The 19,452-nt window shown below is 35.0% G+C and overlaps 1 protein-coding gene across 1 annotated transcript; it reads left to right on the top strand.

Moving 5' to 3' along the window:
* The first annotated feature begins 379 nt into the window (after positions 1 to 379).
* On the top strand, positions 380 to 18,218 carry LOC128232522 (TRPL translocation defect protein 14-like). Its single transcript, XM_052946112.1, has 12 exons — positions 380 to 658; positions 3,313 to 3,418; positions 6,292 to 6,329; positions 6,861 to 6,989; positions 9,423 to 9,505; positions 10,063 to 10,179; positions 10,426 to 10,503; positions 11,270 to 11,365; positions 11,829 to 11,925; positions 13,972 to 14,063; positions 15,350 to 15,465; positions 16,017 to 18,218. Exons 1-12 carry the CDS (start codon positions 520 to 522, stop codon positions 16,267 to 16,269), a joined length of 1,344 nt encoding a protein of 447 aa, XP_052802072.1. The 5' UTR covers positions 380 to 519; the 3' UTR covers positions 16,270 to 18,218.
* Positions 18,219 to 19,452: the final 1,234 nt, after the last annotated feature.

Below are 19,452 nucleotides of genomic sequence, written 5' to 3'. Positions count from 1 at the left end.
ACGTTCTATGTGAAATGATATTTGAATTATTAAAAAAGTCCACGTAATTCTGGATCAACCCTCGTAAATCTCTCAAGGGCTCAGTAGCCAATTGCATAAAACAAGCTATTAAACTTATGTGATAAAAACGCACGCGTGAATTTATTTATGATTAATATTTGTCTAATGTTGCATGTTGCTAAAGCGTCGGATACCAGCCGACCCATTACATTTCTCTCCATCCATCAGAGTAGGCCGCACGTGAGTATTGGGCGATGGGGTTGACTGTAGCCACAAATTGCGAAAATATTTCGTAGGGTTAAAATGTTCGTGGTGGAGTAGAGACGCTTGTGTTATGGTAGCCTGGGTTATCTGCCCTTACACTTTCAAAACGTAACGGTATAGGTTTTTATACTATCGAACGACATGTAGTTGAAAATCATTTGTCAAACAGTGTTTACGCTCTCTTCATATCTTGTTGTGCAGAGTACGCTGGGAACCAGATTAGTGTTATGGTTGAGTTGTTATGAATATAAATTAATGCAGTTCCGTTGGTTTGTGTCTCTCCGTAATGCACGAGGTGTTCCAGAGGTAAATCGCGTTGTGCGAAAAATCCCGAGAATGTCTCAAGATATTGGAGATAACAAGAACAAAGTGTACAAAGTTGTTCTGACGGGAGGTATGATAGCTTTCTGAATTATATATTTCGTGCTCGTTTCATTTTTAATTGTGTATAATGCGCGAATCAAAAGTCACGTGTTTCTGTTTACATTTGTTATCATTTATATTGCATCATCATAACAGAATGTTGTTCGACACATATAAATGGCATTTGCTCAGTTAATATGATCAATATTTGTTTATTATTAATACTGAAAACTGGGGTAGGTCATCATGAAATGCATTACATTCTTAAGGTTATCTGGTCAAAAAAACTCAGGGGTATTTGTCAAGTTTCGGTGAAAGCTCTTGTTCACAGCATTATTTGTACTCTGATGTCGGAAAACATGAAGGTCACTTTAGCGGATACATAGTGGTTACATTTAACCAATTTTTTAATGTTGTTAAATGTTTAGTACACCAGTGGAGACTTCTTTCAATATTGATTGGGGGGTTGAATCACCTAACTCATCATTTTTGTCCTGAGCAAATCGGTCAATGCATTGAAGCACATTTAGGAAATCTACTTAGTGGTTTCTAACCTCAATATTAGGTATTTTGACAATGTTTTTGTGGGTATAATAAAATTTTTAAGGAATTATGTGCACTTTGGAGCTGCAAGGAATTCGCAAGTCCATGTTTGCATGGTTATTGTTTCATCAGGATGCACATACGTGTATATCCTGGCTACACTAAAACTCAGTTTGTTGCTTCTTTATAAAAGAAGGCATAAACTTTAACTTCTTTTGTTTTAATTATATTTTGATGAGGCAATATTACCCGACTGGACAAGTTTCACCAGTCGGTTGAACGCTGCAGGTTTAAGGGGCATTTTAGGGTTTAATGTACTTCTTCAGGTCAAAGGAAAAATTACATAAAAAATTAACTAATAGATAGATAAAATGCCAAAACTATAACAAGTATGTTGCATGTAGTTGAAACTCGGCAACAGTGGAGTCTGGACTTATCCAAATAGTGCGGAATATAATTTGATGGAGCATCATGAGTAGACTCGTTTGGAGTGCTCAGCCCTGATCCTACATTTGTACATGCAAAGTTTTTTACACGTTGTGAAAGCCACAGTTTAAACCTGATGCTGGTGCCATCCTGCATTCAGGTCATTTAGATTCACATTTTTTTAACACTTTCCAACAACTTGCTGTCTTTTTCACAATTCCTTAATACATAAAACTTTTTTTAAATAAATACAGGTCATCTGCATGCATATTGTGAGATCTATTAGCAGATGTACCTGAGGGTGAATGGGAAAATGAAACCATCTTGTTTTTAAAGTTTTATATAGGCACACGCTTCTCACCATCTCGGATACCATCACACTTTTAGTTCACTATGAACATATGCATGTTGCCTTAAGTTAAAAAAAGGACACTCATTTGCTTATGCTTCCATATATTTGCAGTTTATAGACAGATACGCGTTTATAATGGTGGCATGTTTAACACAATTCATTAGCTTTCATTACAAAGATCACTTTCAGTTAATCTGCAAGCAAAATATTGTTATCAAATAAGTGCACATAATGTAGCGAATAGCCTTATTATGTTAAAATTTTCAAAAAATCTTTGATCCAATTCTAAATTGTTTGGGAAGATGTATGTTATATTGGCCTCCCAAATATACGTATTCAAAAAAATTATATATTGTCACTGAAGGGAAGAATTGTCGGTTAACTATGCTCCAGTGCAAATACTTTACCAGCAAAAATACAACAGTCATTGATCACTGTAAGGTGAATCATTTTTCTAAAACAATTGAAATATGTATTAAGTGGACCAAGCAATCGATTACACTTTAATGGAATCATTGATGACAAAGGTTATTTTTCATGACTTACCAATGGAATGTCAATTTGAAACAGAACTTTTTGGAAACACTTTATGTCTCTTATGTCTCGCCAAAAAGGGTTTGAGCTATGCGATGCAAATTATTTTCCAAAAATAAATGTAGTATTTCAACACTGAATCTTTGTTGTGTCTTTTGGCTTCTGCTCATGAGAACAATCTTAGGTGCTCTAAGAGGACTAATTTTAAGTCACAAAAAAACATGCCAATTGACCATTCCAAATTGACCATTTGGAAATTTAGTTGAGGGAGTCAGGGACTATCCTGCTCTTACAAGAGTTGATTTAAATTCATGACAATTAAATGGAACAAAATAATACTTCATTAATCACATCACTGTTACCTTTGTGTAAAATAACATTTATATAATAACTAGAAGTCGCAGGAAAAGCACTTGAATATCCTTCTTGATATGTTGACCAAAGTGGATAACACATAGTGTTCCATGAAGGTCACACAGATCAAAGTGCAATGACAATTGTTCCTATTTTGTCATTTCAGTGTTCCCAAAATACATTGTCTCAATTTATGTATTCAGTATTTTAATATGCTTAAGCACCCCTACATCAATAGTTTGCATTATTCAGAGTCAAGGTATGAATGGCTTATGCTAAATACAACGTTATGGATATTAGATTTGATGTATTCATTTTTACATCATAAACAACCTTCTGCTTTTTAAGATGAAAATTTGAACCAAATTAGTTTAAAATCAACAGCTCTTACATTGACGATTTTAATGGTTTTTCCTCTATCAGAACAATTTTAGAGGTGGAATTTATATGTTCTATTCTTCTTTCTTCCTGTGTAGGTCCATGTGGTGGTAAGACTACCGGCCAGGCTCGTCTGTGCACATTCTTTGAAAGTCTGGGATGGAAGGTCTACAGGGCCCAGGAGACCGCACTTGTTCTCATGAGGTGGGCACATTAATACTTCAATAAAATAAAAGTTTATAATTGCCACAAAATAACCTTGAATTTCCATTTACTGTGTATGTCATATTAGACATATTGGGTGTGTATCTCTTTGATAACCCTGCATGCTATAGAACAAACAAAAATCCCAATCAGCTAACTTCTTAAATTCCCATAAATTTGATGATCAGTCATGTATGGTGTCATAAATATCAAATACCGACTTGTCCCTTTACCCATAATCTGCTAGGTGGAGTCAAAAGCAGGCAACTGACTTATCAGTGACCAATGTTCGCTTCATTATAGCTGTTTTAACCCCCTGATCAATTGAAAACATCTCGGCCACTATCCAGCATCTATGACCTCGCAAATAACACAGATGTAGTCCATTATGGCCGTGCCATAGTCATGTTGTACATGTTTGTGTTTTCAACTGTCAAGGGACATATTTAATGTTTAAGGGAGGAGAAGTTATATTTTTCTCCAAAGCACAACTAAAACAGAATCAAAATCATCTTTTATTTTTTTAGTACATTGTTTACATGATTGAATGGGTCATTTTAGCGTAATGGTAATTGTATGAATCGCCAACAACCTCATCACACTTTTAGCTCTACTGGCCAAAGGCCAGAAGAGCTTATGCGATGGTAATGTGTACGTAGTATGTGCATCCGTGCGTTCGTGCGTCTGTAAACAATTGGTTGTGAACACGATACAGTCTTCAGTTTTGATTGTATCTCGATGAAACTTGTACAGTATCTAGATATCCATTAGAGGTCGGTTCCTTTCGAAAACCAGCCAGATCCGCCCATAAATGCCTAGATTATGGGCCATGAAAGTTTTAAAGAAATGCTTTCTATTTTTAGCCAGGTCTGCATGAGCGAATTTTATTTTTAGCCAAGTTTACATGTACATGTAAATTCAAGTCTAGAGTTAAGGGAGACAATTTGCAAGTCTAGGATTTTGAGAGACAATTTGTTTTTTGCTTCTGCAGTTGATTTTGTGAATTTCTATGCCTTGTTCTTGTTGAAAGCTCAAAGGCCATTTTTTAGCTTTAAGTTCTGTAGTTTGCGCATTCATCTTAACAAAATTGGTTGTGAATGTTTAAGTTATGCACCTGGTGTCATTACTGGCCACACCCAGGGTTCACAGTTTTGGTAAACATAAATCTGGAAAGGTTTGAAAATCTTTTTGTGTGTTTGTGCATCCATCTCAGCACAATTGATTGTGAATGTTAGTTCAAATTGATCAATGTTGTCCTAGGATGCCCTTGACTTTGACCTTTTGACCAACTTTTTTTAACTTTTAAAACTACAGAAATTTTTACTACGAGTACAGTTTTGAAAGCATTTTTTTTGTCAGATGACTTTTACTTGGCACATATTAAAATAGTTCATGCAACTAATCTGCTTACAATACTTTCTGGGCTCAGATGTTGAACGTGCTACGTTTTCAGGTAACCCAAACACAAAACATAAACTATATGTCTGTTGCCATTTACCCATACATACATGCTGTAGATTGATATGACCACAAAAGCCATGCCAGTAGAGCATAGGCCCTTTTGGGCCTCTTGTTTGTATATCTAAGCCTATTTACGAGATCTATCCTGAAGCTTGCCAGAGATGGCAGAGTTGTTGCTATAAAATTTATATAAACAAGATTTTGCAAGAATGAGAATTTTGCTGTTTAAAAAACAGGTACCTGAAACTGAAATAATAGGAATTATAGAAAAATATGATAATGTATGAGTTTATACGAGCTTGAAGTCAGCAGTCTGAGCAGATGGTTATGTGCTATAAACAAATGGTGCTGGTGTAAGGCTTTTCTCCAGAAAGATTGTATTTTATGTACCGATAAGTTCAGAGTTAAAATAAAATTGTTCAATTTGTAGAATCGATAAGAAAACATGAAAAGATTTTCTGAGCGTGTAATAGGGCTTTACGGTATATGATTATATATTCTGTCAAAATATGTGCATTGTACACAATCAGGTCAAATAATATGTGTCCTGATATATCTTGGACTGGCCAACCCTGTGCTGTATTGTTGATGACTTGCAGTGCTACATTAATATCATGTTAAAAAAACAAAACGTTACTTTTGTAAATTTTGTTGACTGCAATGCTGGTATATTATAAACCATTCCTTTTAAACCATTCTATTAAAGTTCCAGGAATTGTTTGTGATTATGAATACAGATGGACAAATGTACATTTGCATTATTGAAAATGTCCTCGTAAGCAATATTCATTATGTCATACTCTATTGGGATTTCTTCGACCAGAAACCTGCTAACTTGTGACAACTGTTCTCAGGAACAGACAGTACCCCTGGCAGATTGCTTTTTCCCCCCATAATTGTCTTAACAGAAAGACAAATCAATACTCAAGGTGATACATATGTATTAGGCTTTAAAATTAGGGAGTAATGCTATTGTTTTTGTGCGAGGTTCTATAATTAGGCCTTTCATGTAATAACACAAATATTTCACCATCATGTACTGGTTACTTGAAAGTATGTCATTGAAATTATACACATGATAACCATAAGATTAAGAAATACCTTATAAGCACTGGCAACATCAACTTTGTTTTTTTTCACTGGAGTTATCTATATATAAATATATATACGTAGCCCACTACTAGGTACCTCTTTACAGATAAAAAAGGGTGTTATTCTTACTCCATGGGTGGTAACTGAAAATAAAAATGAACAGGGGAGAAAAAATCAAATTGTTGTTTTGATGTAAATTTTATTTAAAGTTCTGAACGTTGTTGGTGAATTAAAATGAAGAAAAACATCACAGATTTTTGGAGTATAAGATTGGCTGTATTGATTGAATGCCTGGTAAAACTGTTACTCTGTCTTTTCAGTGGCGGTATCAAGTTCACAGAGCTGTCCAAAGAAGATGGTAGTATTTTTATGTACATGGATTTTGTATGTTCATTTATCTTGAAAGCGTTATTTGTCAGCTTAGTAGCTAGACAATCCTAAAGAAATTTTGCAAATAATAAGTTTAAATATAAACATTAACTATTTTAGAATTGAGTTTCATCTGTGTATGAAAACATTTTGTCAATGTACTGACCAACTATTTTCATAAGCTGATGAACCACAATACAAAAAGGTAATTCTTTAATTAGATACGTTGAACTAATGAATATATGATTGGTCTAGTGGTTAAGGTGTTTGTCTCTCATTTATGAGGTTGTGGGTTGCAGCCCCACCATGGGTACATTCTCTTGACCTCTTAAAAAAGAACAGGGTACTGGTTTTTGCCCCGGAAACGACTCTACAGAGGTACATATCAGCTTAAAGTTGTTTCTACAATCAAGCTGAAATAAATTAGTGTAAACTAAATACTAGCAAAACATTCATAGTTTGATGAAAGCAATGTTTTAATTCAGAGTGTTTTAAATAAATTTTGATTGTATATTTCCAGCATACAAGTTCCAAGAAAATCTGATCAAGTCGATGATGCAGATTGAGAACACCTACTTTGACCTTGCCCAAACTTGCCAGAAAAACTGCCTCGTCATCTGTGACCGTGGCATTATGGATGGGTCTGCATGTAGGTGCATTTGTTTATTTATCAAGGTTTTCTTAGAACATTGATATTATTGATGACTTCAGTGAAAATTAGTTATGTGAAGAAAAAAGTTACATTCTGTTTTCTGCTGGAATTTTCATTGAAATATTCTGGGTTATAGATTAGCCAAAACTAAGTAGGTTTGCATTTGGATATGGTTAACATGTTTTTCTGTATCATAAATATAACAGTTATTATTCGACCTTTATGAAACTTGGTTGGAATATTTTTCAGTATGATATTCAAGACCAGTGTGAGTGTTGGTCATCTCTGGTCAAGAACTAGGTCAATTTTTAAGACAAGATTTTGTTTTGAAGTTTCTTTTTTATTTCTCAAATGCATCAGTGTTCATCCAAACTTCAAGAAATTAAGTTAGAATATTTCTCAACATCATATTTAGGACTTCTTGATAGAGAGCAGTATCCAACGGAAAGCTCTAGCTGGCAATTGTCATTATCTCCTTTCATTTTTTTTTTTATGGCAATGGTACTAGTTTTTTTGTAAAATGTGTAATTTTGCCTCCAATGTTAAAAAAACTTTGTAAGAATTAGGTAGAATTTGAGATTGGTGTTTAAAAAATACAAAAAATCAAAAAATCCGCAATTTCTCATATTGTCGCATGAGATTGACTGCACATGCATATGACTAATTTGCATATTTATTTATAGCAATTGGTTATCCGTCAAAACATGAATTGTCAGGTATTTTTTCGAACCAGGGGAATCTTGATCAGATTGTCTTGATGAAGTTTCAATCAAGTGTATATGGGAAATTTCACGTTAAAACTAGGCCACTGGGATATATCTTGTTTATGTAAAATGAGGCTGCCATTTCATGTGCTCTTTGAGTCAGTATGCTTTTCTTGAAATTTTGATCAAGAACAAAAATGGGTCATACATGTATTTGGTCAAAAACAAAGTCAAATCATTTGATGAACTTCATTTGTATCAACCTACAAACCTTGTCAACACTTGTTGAAGTCGGCTTTAAAAGCTCTTCAGAGCTACTATTTCTATATGTTTTAAACCTGACTTTATAAATAAATATGACTTGACTTGACTTGTAATTTTATGTTAGAATTCTGGGAATTTTGCAGACAACCCTTTTACATAAGTGGTATTTGATGAGACACATGATTCTTCTGGACAGGCGCTTGGAAACTATTATGTGACAGTTTCTTATTTAACACCAATAAACAACTAATTTATCATGCTTATCAATTATCAAACAATTTATAATAATTTTAATTGTTTAAATATTGACAAAAACAAGAAAGAAAAGGTGACATCAGGCCAAATTCGCAACAAGTGAAACGGTCATGAAAATCTCATCTTTCATGTGACTTGCCATTTGATATGAAAAGATCAATGAAAAGTATAAAATTTAACTAGAAACACTGATATACAGAAAATCAATATAAATGGGAGTTTTCTACAGAAATATAAGGGGGGAAATTGTGACTGGTAAAGAACTTGATAAATCAAGATATTAGCTTTCAACATTTCATGAATTTTCAATATTATTAATAATTGATTTTGTCACTCCACTTTTGTCACAAGGCACTTCGTTTCTAGGTGTATGTTGATATTTGATGACATAGACACTTCATTTAAACGCATAGCAGCTTTTCATTGTAGCAGGTATAGTTTGTAGTTTTCAGAAATGTTTGTTTTGCTGTTAAATCACATTTGAAGTAAGGGTAATGGAGTGCACTTAAATGTAAGTGTGCAGACTCTCAAGAACAAAACTAACAAAGATCTAGCTCCTTTATTAAAATGCCGTGTGAAATTGCCTTTTAACTCTGTTCCACATATATGCCAGTTGCTGAATGACTTTAAAATGTACATTTTATTTGATAGCAATCTCAACTGAAACATTCGCTAGACTTTATCATAATAACACAATCAGTTTAAGTTTATGATGCAAGGAATAGTATGATAACCTGTATTTAAGTTACTGAAATCAATGATAATTATTTCGTAGAACTAAAGAGCAGACCGCCACCCCCACCGATTCACCAGTGGCTTGTTCTTGTAACATGAATGTCACAAATTCCCTATGAGTAGAATGAACTTTTCAAAGGTGAACTTTAAAATTATGAAATTGGCTCATTATCAAATATAAATTCAGAGCTTACAGCTTCATAATAAAAATAATTGACATGATGTTGTACCACACTGTTTTAAATATTCATAACTGTAAAACAAATGTAGTGATAAGGGATTCTAAAAACAGACAATTTGCTGGAAAAGGTAACTATAAAGGGTGGTCTTATCCAAGTGGAGCATTGTATTAATAGTTAAAATAGGTCAGCAAAACTCTTTGAAATACACTGCATAATATAATGTTGAATGCAAAATGAAACACACTTCCTGATCAATAGCTGTAATGTGAGGCTGGTTTGTACATTCACAGATTTGCCTACAGAGGACTGGGAAAGGATGCGGGCCGACAATAATTGGAGTGAGGTGCACATCCGCGACAACAGATATAATCAGGTCTGCACATACAACAGTCATATTGTTGAACAATAGACTCAATACTTTTTTATGTTCTCATCATGCTGATTAAAAACATGTTTACCTTTTAGTTATTCTGCTTTTTTGATGATGGAAGTCGAGGTATTGTTTTCTTGGTGGTGTTTTGTTGTTGTCTTTGTAGTGGTTGTAGTGCAAAAAACCACATTCATTCAACTCGGAACCAATGTTTTCAATGACAATTGACATTGTGTGACCGTCATGCAGGCACCACGGCATTCTACATCTTCCTACTCATCATCATCCATGTCGTTGTTATCCTTATCATCATTATGAAGTCCTTTTACTATAGAATACTACATTTTTTCAAAAATTTCTAGTATTTGCCTGTGTTCACGTATGCAAAAACACACAAGAATTGCCACGCTTTTGTTCTCCCATCAAAGTAGATTTATTTCAAATATTGTTCTTGTTGATACCAACATTAACTGATATTTTTAGATTCAAAGAGTTTATCAATAGCAAAGGTTCCTATATAATTAATAGTCTGATTTCAATGTAGCGAGGAATTTCCGCAGGTGATCCACATGGTGTCATCAGCCTGTGGAGCCGAGGCATTCTACACGTGCGCAGGTCACAAGACACGGCACGAAGACATTGATGTGGCACGAAACCTGGATAAAATAACAGCTCAGGTAAGCAGGCAGTACTATCTGTACAAATGTGTGAGAAAGTAAATAGATGTTTTCCTATATTTCATATCTTATTAACGTATTTAAAAGATGACAACATCTGCCAGAAGTTTTTTTTTATGATGGGAAAATGTTATTCAGTTTACTTAAATAATTACCAGTTCTCAGGAATAATAAAAAAAATGTTGTTCCAAAAAGGCCATAGAGGACATAAATTTAAGTAACCTGATGCTATCCTTGTTCTTACAGGCCTGGGTTGGCCATCCGTATTATGATGTGGTTGACAACAGCACAGACTTTGATGACAAGATCAACAGAATGATTAATGTAAGTGAAACATTTGTCATGCCTACAAATTTTACCATACATGTCTTTTCAAAAGAATGATAATTGATTTGCAAACTTGTGTTAACCAGATGTTGCAAAACTTTTTTCAACAAGCATTTGATTTATTTTCTTGTTGCTGTGCAGTTGTATTTTCTATAGAAGTGACAATACTTGAGTAAGTTCATTTTTAGCTTGTCTGATTTTTTTAAAAAAAGTGAGGAGCTATTGTTGTCACTTGATTGTCTTGTCGCCAGATGCGTTGGTTCAGTTTTGTGTTTAGGTCACTTACATGGACACTATCACTTTGAAACTTTGGGAAAGGGGGGTAAAACATGAATTTTGATGGATTTTGGTTAATTTTGAGAATTGGACATAGCTTCTTCAATTTTTATTGGCTTGATTTCAATTCTTTTTACGGACAAATTGATAATGCACTTCAATATATCAATCAGGTTTTTGAGTCACACATTTTGAAGGGTAGGGAGAGGGTTAGGGATATTTTAGTATTTTTGGGAATTTTTAGCTAGTCCGAAAATTTGTGCTTGTGTCACTTATATGCAAACTATCAAAGCTATCACTTTCCAACTTTGGAAAACCTGTTCATTATCAAATGTACAATATGAAATAAACCGTAAAAGGATTTAATCAGGAGAGCATTCAGCACCCGCTGGTGGTGCTCATGTTATTAGTTTTTCTGTTGTTCATTATCCTACAATTATGCCAGTTTATCGTATCGTTTGTTGTTCTGATGTGTTTAACTTTGTAGACGGTATGCCATAGACTTGGCATCGATACTGGTGATCGACTCCAGAGAAATACACGGAAACGAAAGTTCCTCGTCAAGTGTATGCCAGATGAACAAGTATGGCACTGATTAAATCATTTTAATAATAAGAGGCTGTCTGTTAACATAGTGTAGTGTATGCTAGGAAGGCAATTCTATTGACAAACAAAAACATAGTTGCAGTTTAGATGACTTGCTCCTCATAACACATGCTTAGCACTGATTGGTCAAATTTTTTAAGCATTTGGCATATTTCCAAATGGCAAAACATTTTTTTCCAAAAAATAAAACTGTAATTCCCAATTTCGGTTCTAAAAAAAAAAAAAAAATGATTATAGCAAAAAATTTGACCCCCTTACAGACTTGGGTAAGGAAGAATCTGTGCTTTCATTATTGGGAACAAACCTGATCATACTATCTTTGTCTAATCATATAATATTTCTGTAAATTTCTTTGAAAAATGTAAATTCCAAAATAAAGTCAATAAAATGCAATTTTTCAAATCAGAAAGGCTGTGACCCACTTGTTTGTGTATATGCAGAGTTTCCCGCCATTCCAAGACTTTACTGTGATCCATGACTACCTGGTAACGCCGAGCCGTAAGATGCAGGCTCGTCTCCGCAAGAGGGGTCAAGGAGGTGGGTAGATTCCAGCCATTGCAGCATGCTGTTAGGCAATGTTGATACCATATGACTCTAATAAAATGACTTATATAAACAGATTTTTACCTTGCTTTCTTTAAAAACAAAACATTCGCAATCAAATTTCAAATATTTATGTCTCCCCCTCTCTGGGGGAGACATATTGTTTTTGCCCTGTCCGTCAGTCCGGTAGTCCGTCAGTCCGTCCGTACGTCACACTTCGTTTCCGATCGATAACTGGAAAACCGCATGACCTAGGATCACCAAACTTGGTAGGGAGGTTGGTCGTGAGGTGTAGAGGATCCCTATTGTTTTTGGGGTCACTAGGTCAAAGGTCAAGGTCGCGGCGACCCCCAATATAAAAAACATTTCTGCTCAAAATCTTCAGAACGGTTTGACCTAGGTTCACCAAACTTGGTAGGGAGGTTGGTCATGAGGTGTAGAAGATCCCTATTGTTTTTGGGGTCACTAGGTCAAAGGTCAAGGTCGCGGCGACCCCCAATGTAAAAAACATTTCCGTTCAATAGTACGTCACACTTCGTTTCCGCCCAATAACTATAGAACTCTTAGACCCAGGAACTTCATACTTGGTATGCTAGTTGGTCATGACTAGTAGATGACCCCTATTGAATTTGGGGTCACTAGGTCAAAGATCAGGGTCAACGTGACCTTGAGGTGAAGAAACGGTTTCCACTCAATAACTAAAGATCCTTTGGGTCCAGGAACTTCATACTTGGTATGCTAGTTGTTCATGACTATTAGATGACTCCTATTGATTTTGAGATCAAAAGGTCAAAGGTCAAGGTTACCTTCAGGTAAAAAATGTTATGTTGGCAGTGACCTTAAGCTTAAAAATGGTTTCTGCTCAATAACTAAAGAAAGCTTGTACCCAGGAACTTCATAGTTGTTCATGACTAGTAGATGACTCCTATTGATTTTGAGATCAGTAGGTCAATGGTCAAGGTCACCGTGACCTTGAGGTGAAGAAACTGTTTCCGCTCAATAACTAGAGAACGCTTGCAACCAGGAATTTCATACTTGGTATGCTAGTTGGTCATGACTAGAAGATGACCCATATTGATTTTGAGATCACTAGGTCAAAGGTCAAGGTTGCCATGACCTTGAAGTGAAGAAAAAGTTTCCGCTCAATAACTAAAGATCCTTTGGTTTCAGGAACTTCATACTTGGTAAGCTAGTTGTTCATGACTAGAAGATGACCCCTATTGATTTTCAGATCAAAAGGTCAAAGGTCAAGGTTACCTTCAGGTAAAAAATGATACGTTGGCGGTGACCTTAAGCTTAAAAATGGTTTCTGCTCAATAACTTAAGAACGCTTGTACCCAGGAACTTCATTCTTGGTACGCTAGTCGGTCATGACTAGTAGATGACCCCTATTGATTTTGAGATCAGTAGGTCAAAGGTCAAGGTTGCCATGACCTTGAGTTGAAGAAATGGTTACCGCTCAGTAACTAAAGAACACTTGCACCCAAGAACTTAATACTTGGTATGCAAGTTGGTTATGTAGATGATCCCTATTGATGTTGTGATCAGTAGGTAAAAGGTCATGGTCACGATGACTGTGAGCTGAAAAATGGTTTCCGATCAATAATTGAATAACGCTTGCGCCCAGGAACTTCATACAATGCAAACTTCGTTTACATTTTCCATGATTAATCAACAACACTTTCTTCTCTTCACTATTTAATATAATCGAATAAACCAAACTTCACTGTTGGTTTGTCTCCAGTCCAAAGTTACAAATTTCATGTCCATCATTTATTTTTTCTCAGCTACGACCACACAATAGGGGAGACAAGCGCTTTTTCAAAAAAGCAATCTCTAGTTCATATCTATTTGCAATAACCTGTTTTGGTTATGTTACAAAGTGAGATTGGATACCATGGATTGTCCATGTTTATTAAGATGTTTTAGGGATTTTCGCACTACAGCAGATGCTGTTTACTGCATGTTCAAATGCAGTTTTAAAAATGTTCAACCATTATGATGCTTTATGGAAATGTAACAAAAGCTGTTATATTTCAGGTGTTTGGACGTACACGCACACAATCCGGCGCCCTGAGATTAACAAACAGAGTGTGGAGATGAGGATGGCCATCAATGTCAAGGACTACAATGTACGACAAGGGGAGATATACATTTGTATGCTTGTTCATTAAGTGATATTTAGTCAAGCTAAAAAACATGTTTATAGTCTTTTACTTTTTATGCCTTTTTCTCTGTCTTATTGAATTTTATTATATTAAATAATAGGATGTGTAAATTTGCCTAGTTTATACAGTGGAAACTCACTAAACCGGATCTCCACAAAACCGGAATCCTCGGGATACCGGACTTTTTTCAGAGTTTTTCCCCTTCTATTTTCAATGTAAAAAAATCCCTACAAAACCAGAATTCCGGATACCGGACAAAAAATCGAGAAAATTGTTAGTTGTCAACATAATTTTACTTCACAAAACCGGAGGTTTATTTGTTCAAACATGTCAAAATAACTTTGTGTATTAGGAATTCGCGTGTCACTTTGTTTTGACAACCGGTGCGTCGTTAAATATTAACATCTGTGATGTTGTGTTAACTCGATAATGATGATTGCGCTGTGGATTGACTGTCTCGCGATAATCAAACGATAATCAAACTTGTGAAAAGAAAATTGATTGAAACATTAATTTGTTTGTTGCAGAAAATAAAGAACTAGAAACGGATATTTAGTGATAATTTTGGAGGGTTGTTTTATCTAAAGACTTCTATGATTGAATCAAATTAGAGCCGTGCGTTAATTAAATCACAAACATACTAAACAAGCATTAAATTACGCGAGTTCTTTTATTTCAAGACTTGAAAAAAAGATGATTATAAAAACGCAGAAATGTTTAATCAGCTTATCACTTTTGCAAGTGCTTTAATCACGTCTCAACCTCCGTTTAAACGTCGGAGAATTGAACTGTCCCTAGAGGACAAAAGACTTTAACGGTTAACTCAGTTAATATTTTGAGTAAACTTACCCCGTACATCAAATCCCCACTAAACCAGAATCCTCACTAAACCAGAAATTTTGCCCAGTCCGGACCTTGTCCGGTTAAGAGTTTCCACTGTACTAATTTCTATACTAATTTCTATTATCTTGATTGTAAATTAAATTGACAACTCTAAAAAGGCGTGATTATTGTCACATTGTTCAATAATATCAGTCAATGAACACTCCTGCTTCTTGGATTATAATCTTATATGAGTATTAAAATTATATTTTGAAATCTGATTCATAAAACAGTGCCATTGTTTTCCCAACAAAAAAAGAACATTGTTGTTGTTCACTGTCAGCTGTTAGCTAGATGAATGCTGTTGAGTTCCTGTAGATTCTTCAAAAAAAACATATATATGACCACTATTATTTGTCTTTGTGCAGATCCTGTTGAACCAGAAGGATGAGAACCATGCAACCATACAGAAACAGCGGCGGTGTTTTCTTTGGAAAAACCAGTACTTCCAGATGGATATCTACCGGGAGCCTTGTCCGGACAAGTAAGTGGCAATAGACCTAGTCTTACAAGAATATCTTTAAATGTTATTAGTTTAAAGCAGACTTCAGATTTCCATTTTATATTATGAAAAGCTAAAATTCTAAGGGTACGTTACCATATACTTGTAAACTCTTATGCATATTTGATTTGGATTTTTTTTTAAATGAGACGAATATGAACTAATTCAATTATTGGTCTTGCTTGTGTTCTTAGAGGGTTAGTATCATAGTAAAAAAGAAAGGATATATATTTATAAAGATCACTTATTTTATAAAGATCACTTATTTTATTTAGAATATGTCTAAAGTTGTTGTAGACCTTATGCTGTTGATTTCCACTGTTTTAGGGCTGGATACAAATGAATTAAATATACATATATACATATTATATAAACAAATATTTGAGCCTTGTGTTATTCACTGAACATGTTGCACATTAAAGGGTTTATTTTGTCAATGAAAAGCACATAGTTTTAGGCATTACTTTGAACATGTGACAAATAACCTTCAACAAGTGACAAGGCAGAGAATGTAAATTAATCTGCTGTTTTAGGTGTAAAGGTCTGATCCTGTTGGAGACGTACACAACCAAGTCCATGTCAGAGCTCGAGCTACCGGACTTTCTTCAGATTACCGAGGAGGTTACAGACGACCACAATAACTTCTCCATGTTCAACCTGTCTCTCAAGGATTCCCTCCTCTCCTCGCCCAGTAGGACACGGGGCCTGTTTAACGACTCACCTAGCCATGCTAAGCCACTTACTAACACGGGTGACAGAGACAAGAATGGTATTGATGATGAATGATGTTTACATGGCCATAGGAGAATTCTTTGACTTTATGTTTTTAAGATTTGTATATGTTCAAGGATGTCGATATCTCCAACATTTCTTTTTCTGTTTCAAGCTGCATGTGCTTACTCATAAAATTTCGAGTATTGATGTTTTTACTTTTGTTAAGCATTTTGTTTTTGTAAAAAGAATGTTTTTAAAGGTGTTCATATCAAAAGGCATTCATTTTCAAAGGTGTTCATATCAAAAGGCATTCATTTTCAAATGAAGCAATTTTTGTTTGTTTTTATCTTTTATTCAGGGATACTTAACAGTACTCAAGTTCCAACTTTTCATTAATTGTCTTTGTTCATGTTTTTCTGCTTTTACATGATGTTCTGTTCAGTCTTTATTGCATGTTAATGTGCTATTAATTGTGTTGCCAAAGTATTTTGCTTTAAAATCTTAGATAGTTGTGTCTATAGTGCATTGTTCATTTGTTACAAATTTAAGTATGACTGAATGTTTGAAATTAATAATTGTTTGCAATTTCTGTTAATGTGGTCTTCAGTCTCATAAAACAAATGTCTAATATAATACAATTTACATATAGATGCTTTGTAAGAAAAGAAATAGTGTCGGTTTTGCTTCACACAAGTGATGTGATAGAAAATATTTATAGTTTTATTATTGAACTGTCTTTTGTTAATGTGCAGACATACATATTCAAGATACATTTTAGTTTGCTTTGTAAGGTGCTTTTTTGCAACCAACTCATGAGTGAGTGAATTGTTTATTTCTCTATTTTGTTTAATAGGAAATTTTGAATCAGGAATGAAAATGTGGAAGTCCGTTAAACGAGATTTTGTAAATTACTGTGGTAAAATATTACCATACTGCTGTTAATAAGATATTTTGTTAGTTCTACTGGGCCGACTAACTGTTTATAATTGGATATGTCCCGACAGGTTATTTGCTGGTTTAATAATTAGATATTCAAATGATTTGATTGGCCAAAGTTATTATACAGATCCAATATTCAGTGATTGATCAAAAAAAAGATACAACAGGGTAAGGTATATCAGAAATATATCAATAGATTATTTTAATTCAGGAGTGACTGTTCTAGTTTCGCTGTTCATTTGGTGAGTTCATGGACAATAATTAGTGCACTGACCAAATGTTTTCATACATAGATGAACCTCAATTCTTAAATATTCCATGTTTATATTTACACAACTTATTTGAAAAACCTCTGTAGGGTAATCGAACCACAAAATTGAAAAATACTGCTTCCAAGATAGTTGAACGTAGTTTGAATTTGGTTGTTTGAACAGCGGCATTGTCAATGACATCACTTGCTTCATGGATGTTACACACATTATACTGCAATTAAACGTCATTTGACCACAATTGCAAATGCCATTTTAGTAAGATCTCAATATTCGGAATAGATTGGGTTGATGGGAAAATTAATGCAATTGAAAGAACATGCTTTTATTTAGGGAAACACAATAGAGTGTAAATATTGTGAGATTAAGAAAATCCAGTGCTATTGGAATGTTATTATGCATTTTATTCTTACATTGTTTCAACAAATTTGTTTACATTAGGCATTTTTTAAAAACTTTTATTGGATCTTGCATTCATACATCCAAAATGAATGTAACTTTGAATTTTACAAGAATACAACACTGAAGGTGACTCAAGTATTGATGAAAAAGCATACATATATTGAACTTGGATCATGTCATTTCAGTTTGTTGTGAGCTATTGGCTATGTTTTTACAACTATCTGAAGATATAAATCTTGCATTATGTTATTTCAAGATGTAAACTGAGTTATTGTGTTCATAACGTTGAATCTCCTGGCTGTATAATGTGGTAATATTTTTTCATGAATGAAATTGTAATTGAAAATTTGGTTTGAACCATTATGTAAAAATTGTAATATTAATGTCATACATAATAAAAATGAAAAAATACTGGATTATTGTGAAAATATATTTCAAATCCTTTCTTCATATTGTCCTTGATGCCTCTTGTCAAACCTAATATAGAGGGCCATACCAAGGACAGGTTCATAGACTGAGAAATGTTTGCGAGAATCATTAAGAGCTCACCTTTACTAGCCAATGACCTGATTTTAAAAAGGAATATTGGTTGAAAATGAATCAATTCACCAATGGGAAATGAGCAGGAATGATTATTCCCCTTTATGGTTTTTACAGCTAAGTTTATTGAGTCATGGTTTAATGCTGGGACCTGAGTCAAAATATTGAGTATACCTGTCCCATGTTTGATCTGCCACATGACTGTATCTCTACTATAGTGCAGTGGATGTTGTCTTTTACTGCATCTTTCTCGTTCATTATTATGCCCCCCTTCGAAGAAGAGGGGTATATTGCTTTGCACAGGCATGTCGGTCGGTCGGTCCGTCCGTCCGTCGGTAGACCAAAGCTTGTCCGAGTGATAACTCAACAATTCCTGGACGTATGGTCATCAAACTTCACATGAAGGTTGGGCCTGACCAGTAGATGACCCCTATTGATTTTGGGGGTTATCGGGTCAAAGGTCAAGGTCACAGTGACCTTTAATGGTAAAATAATTTTAAAGCTTGTCCGAGTGATAACTCAACAATGCCTGTACCAATGGCCCTCAAACTTGACATGGAGGTTGGGCCTGACCAGTAGATGACCCCTATTGTTTTGGGGGGTCATCAGGCCAAAGGTCAAGGTCACAGTGACCTTGAATGGTAAAAGGTCGTCCGAGTGATAACTTGACAATGCCTGCACCCATGGCCCTCAAACTTGACTTGGAGGTTGGGCCTGACCAGTAGCTGACCCCTATTGTTTTTGGGCTCATCGGGTCAAAGGTCAAGTTCACAGTGACCTTGAATGGTAAAAGGTTGTCCGAGTGATAACTCAACAATGCCGGCACCCATGGCCCTCATAATTGAATTGGAGGTTGGGCCTGACCAGGAGATGACCCCTATTGTTTTTGGGGGTCATCGGGCCAAAGGTCAAGGTCACAGTGACTTTGAATGGTAAAACGTTGTCCGAGTGATAATTCGACAATGCCTGCACCCATGGCCCTCATAATTGAATTGGAGGTTGGGCCTGACCAGTAGAAGACCCCTTTTGTTTTTGGGGGTCATCGGGCCAAAGGTCAAGGTCACAGTCACCTTAAATGGTTAAAGGTTTTCCTTGTGATAACTTG

The sequence above is a fragment of the Mya arenaria genome, chromosome 4, assembly GCF_026914265.1.
Source record: "Mya arenaria isolate MELC-2E11 chromosome 4, ASM2691426v1".
NCBI classification, from domain to species: Eukaryota; Metazoa; Mollusca; class Bivalvia; order Myida; family Myidae; genus Mya; species Mya arenaria.
The sequence above is the reverse complement of the archived record's forward strand: the minus strand, read 5'-3'. Positions and strand labels throughout refer to the sequence as shown.

Coding starts and splice junctions, on each gene's coding strand:
- LOC128232522 (XM_052946112.1), top strand. CDS start 520: ATGCAGTTCCGTTGGTTTGTGTCTCTCCGTAATGCACGAGGTGTTCCA. Junction 6,330..6,860: donor AGAGCTGTCCAAAGAAGATG/GTAGTATTTTTA, acceptor GTATATTTCCAG/CATACAAGTTCCAAGAAAAT. Junction 11,926..13,971: donor CCGCAAGAGGGGTCAAGGAG/GTGGGTAGATTC, acceptor GTTATATTTCAG/GTGTTTGGACGTACACGCAC.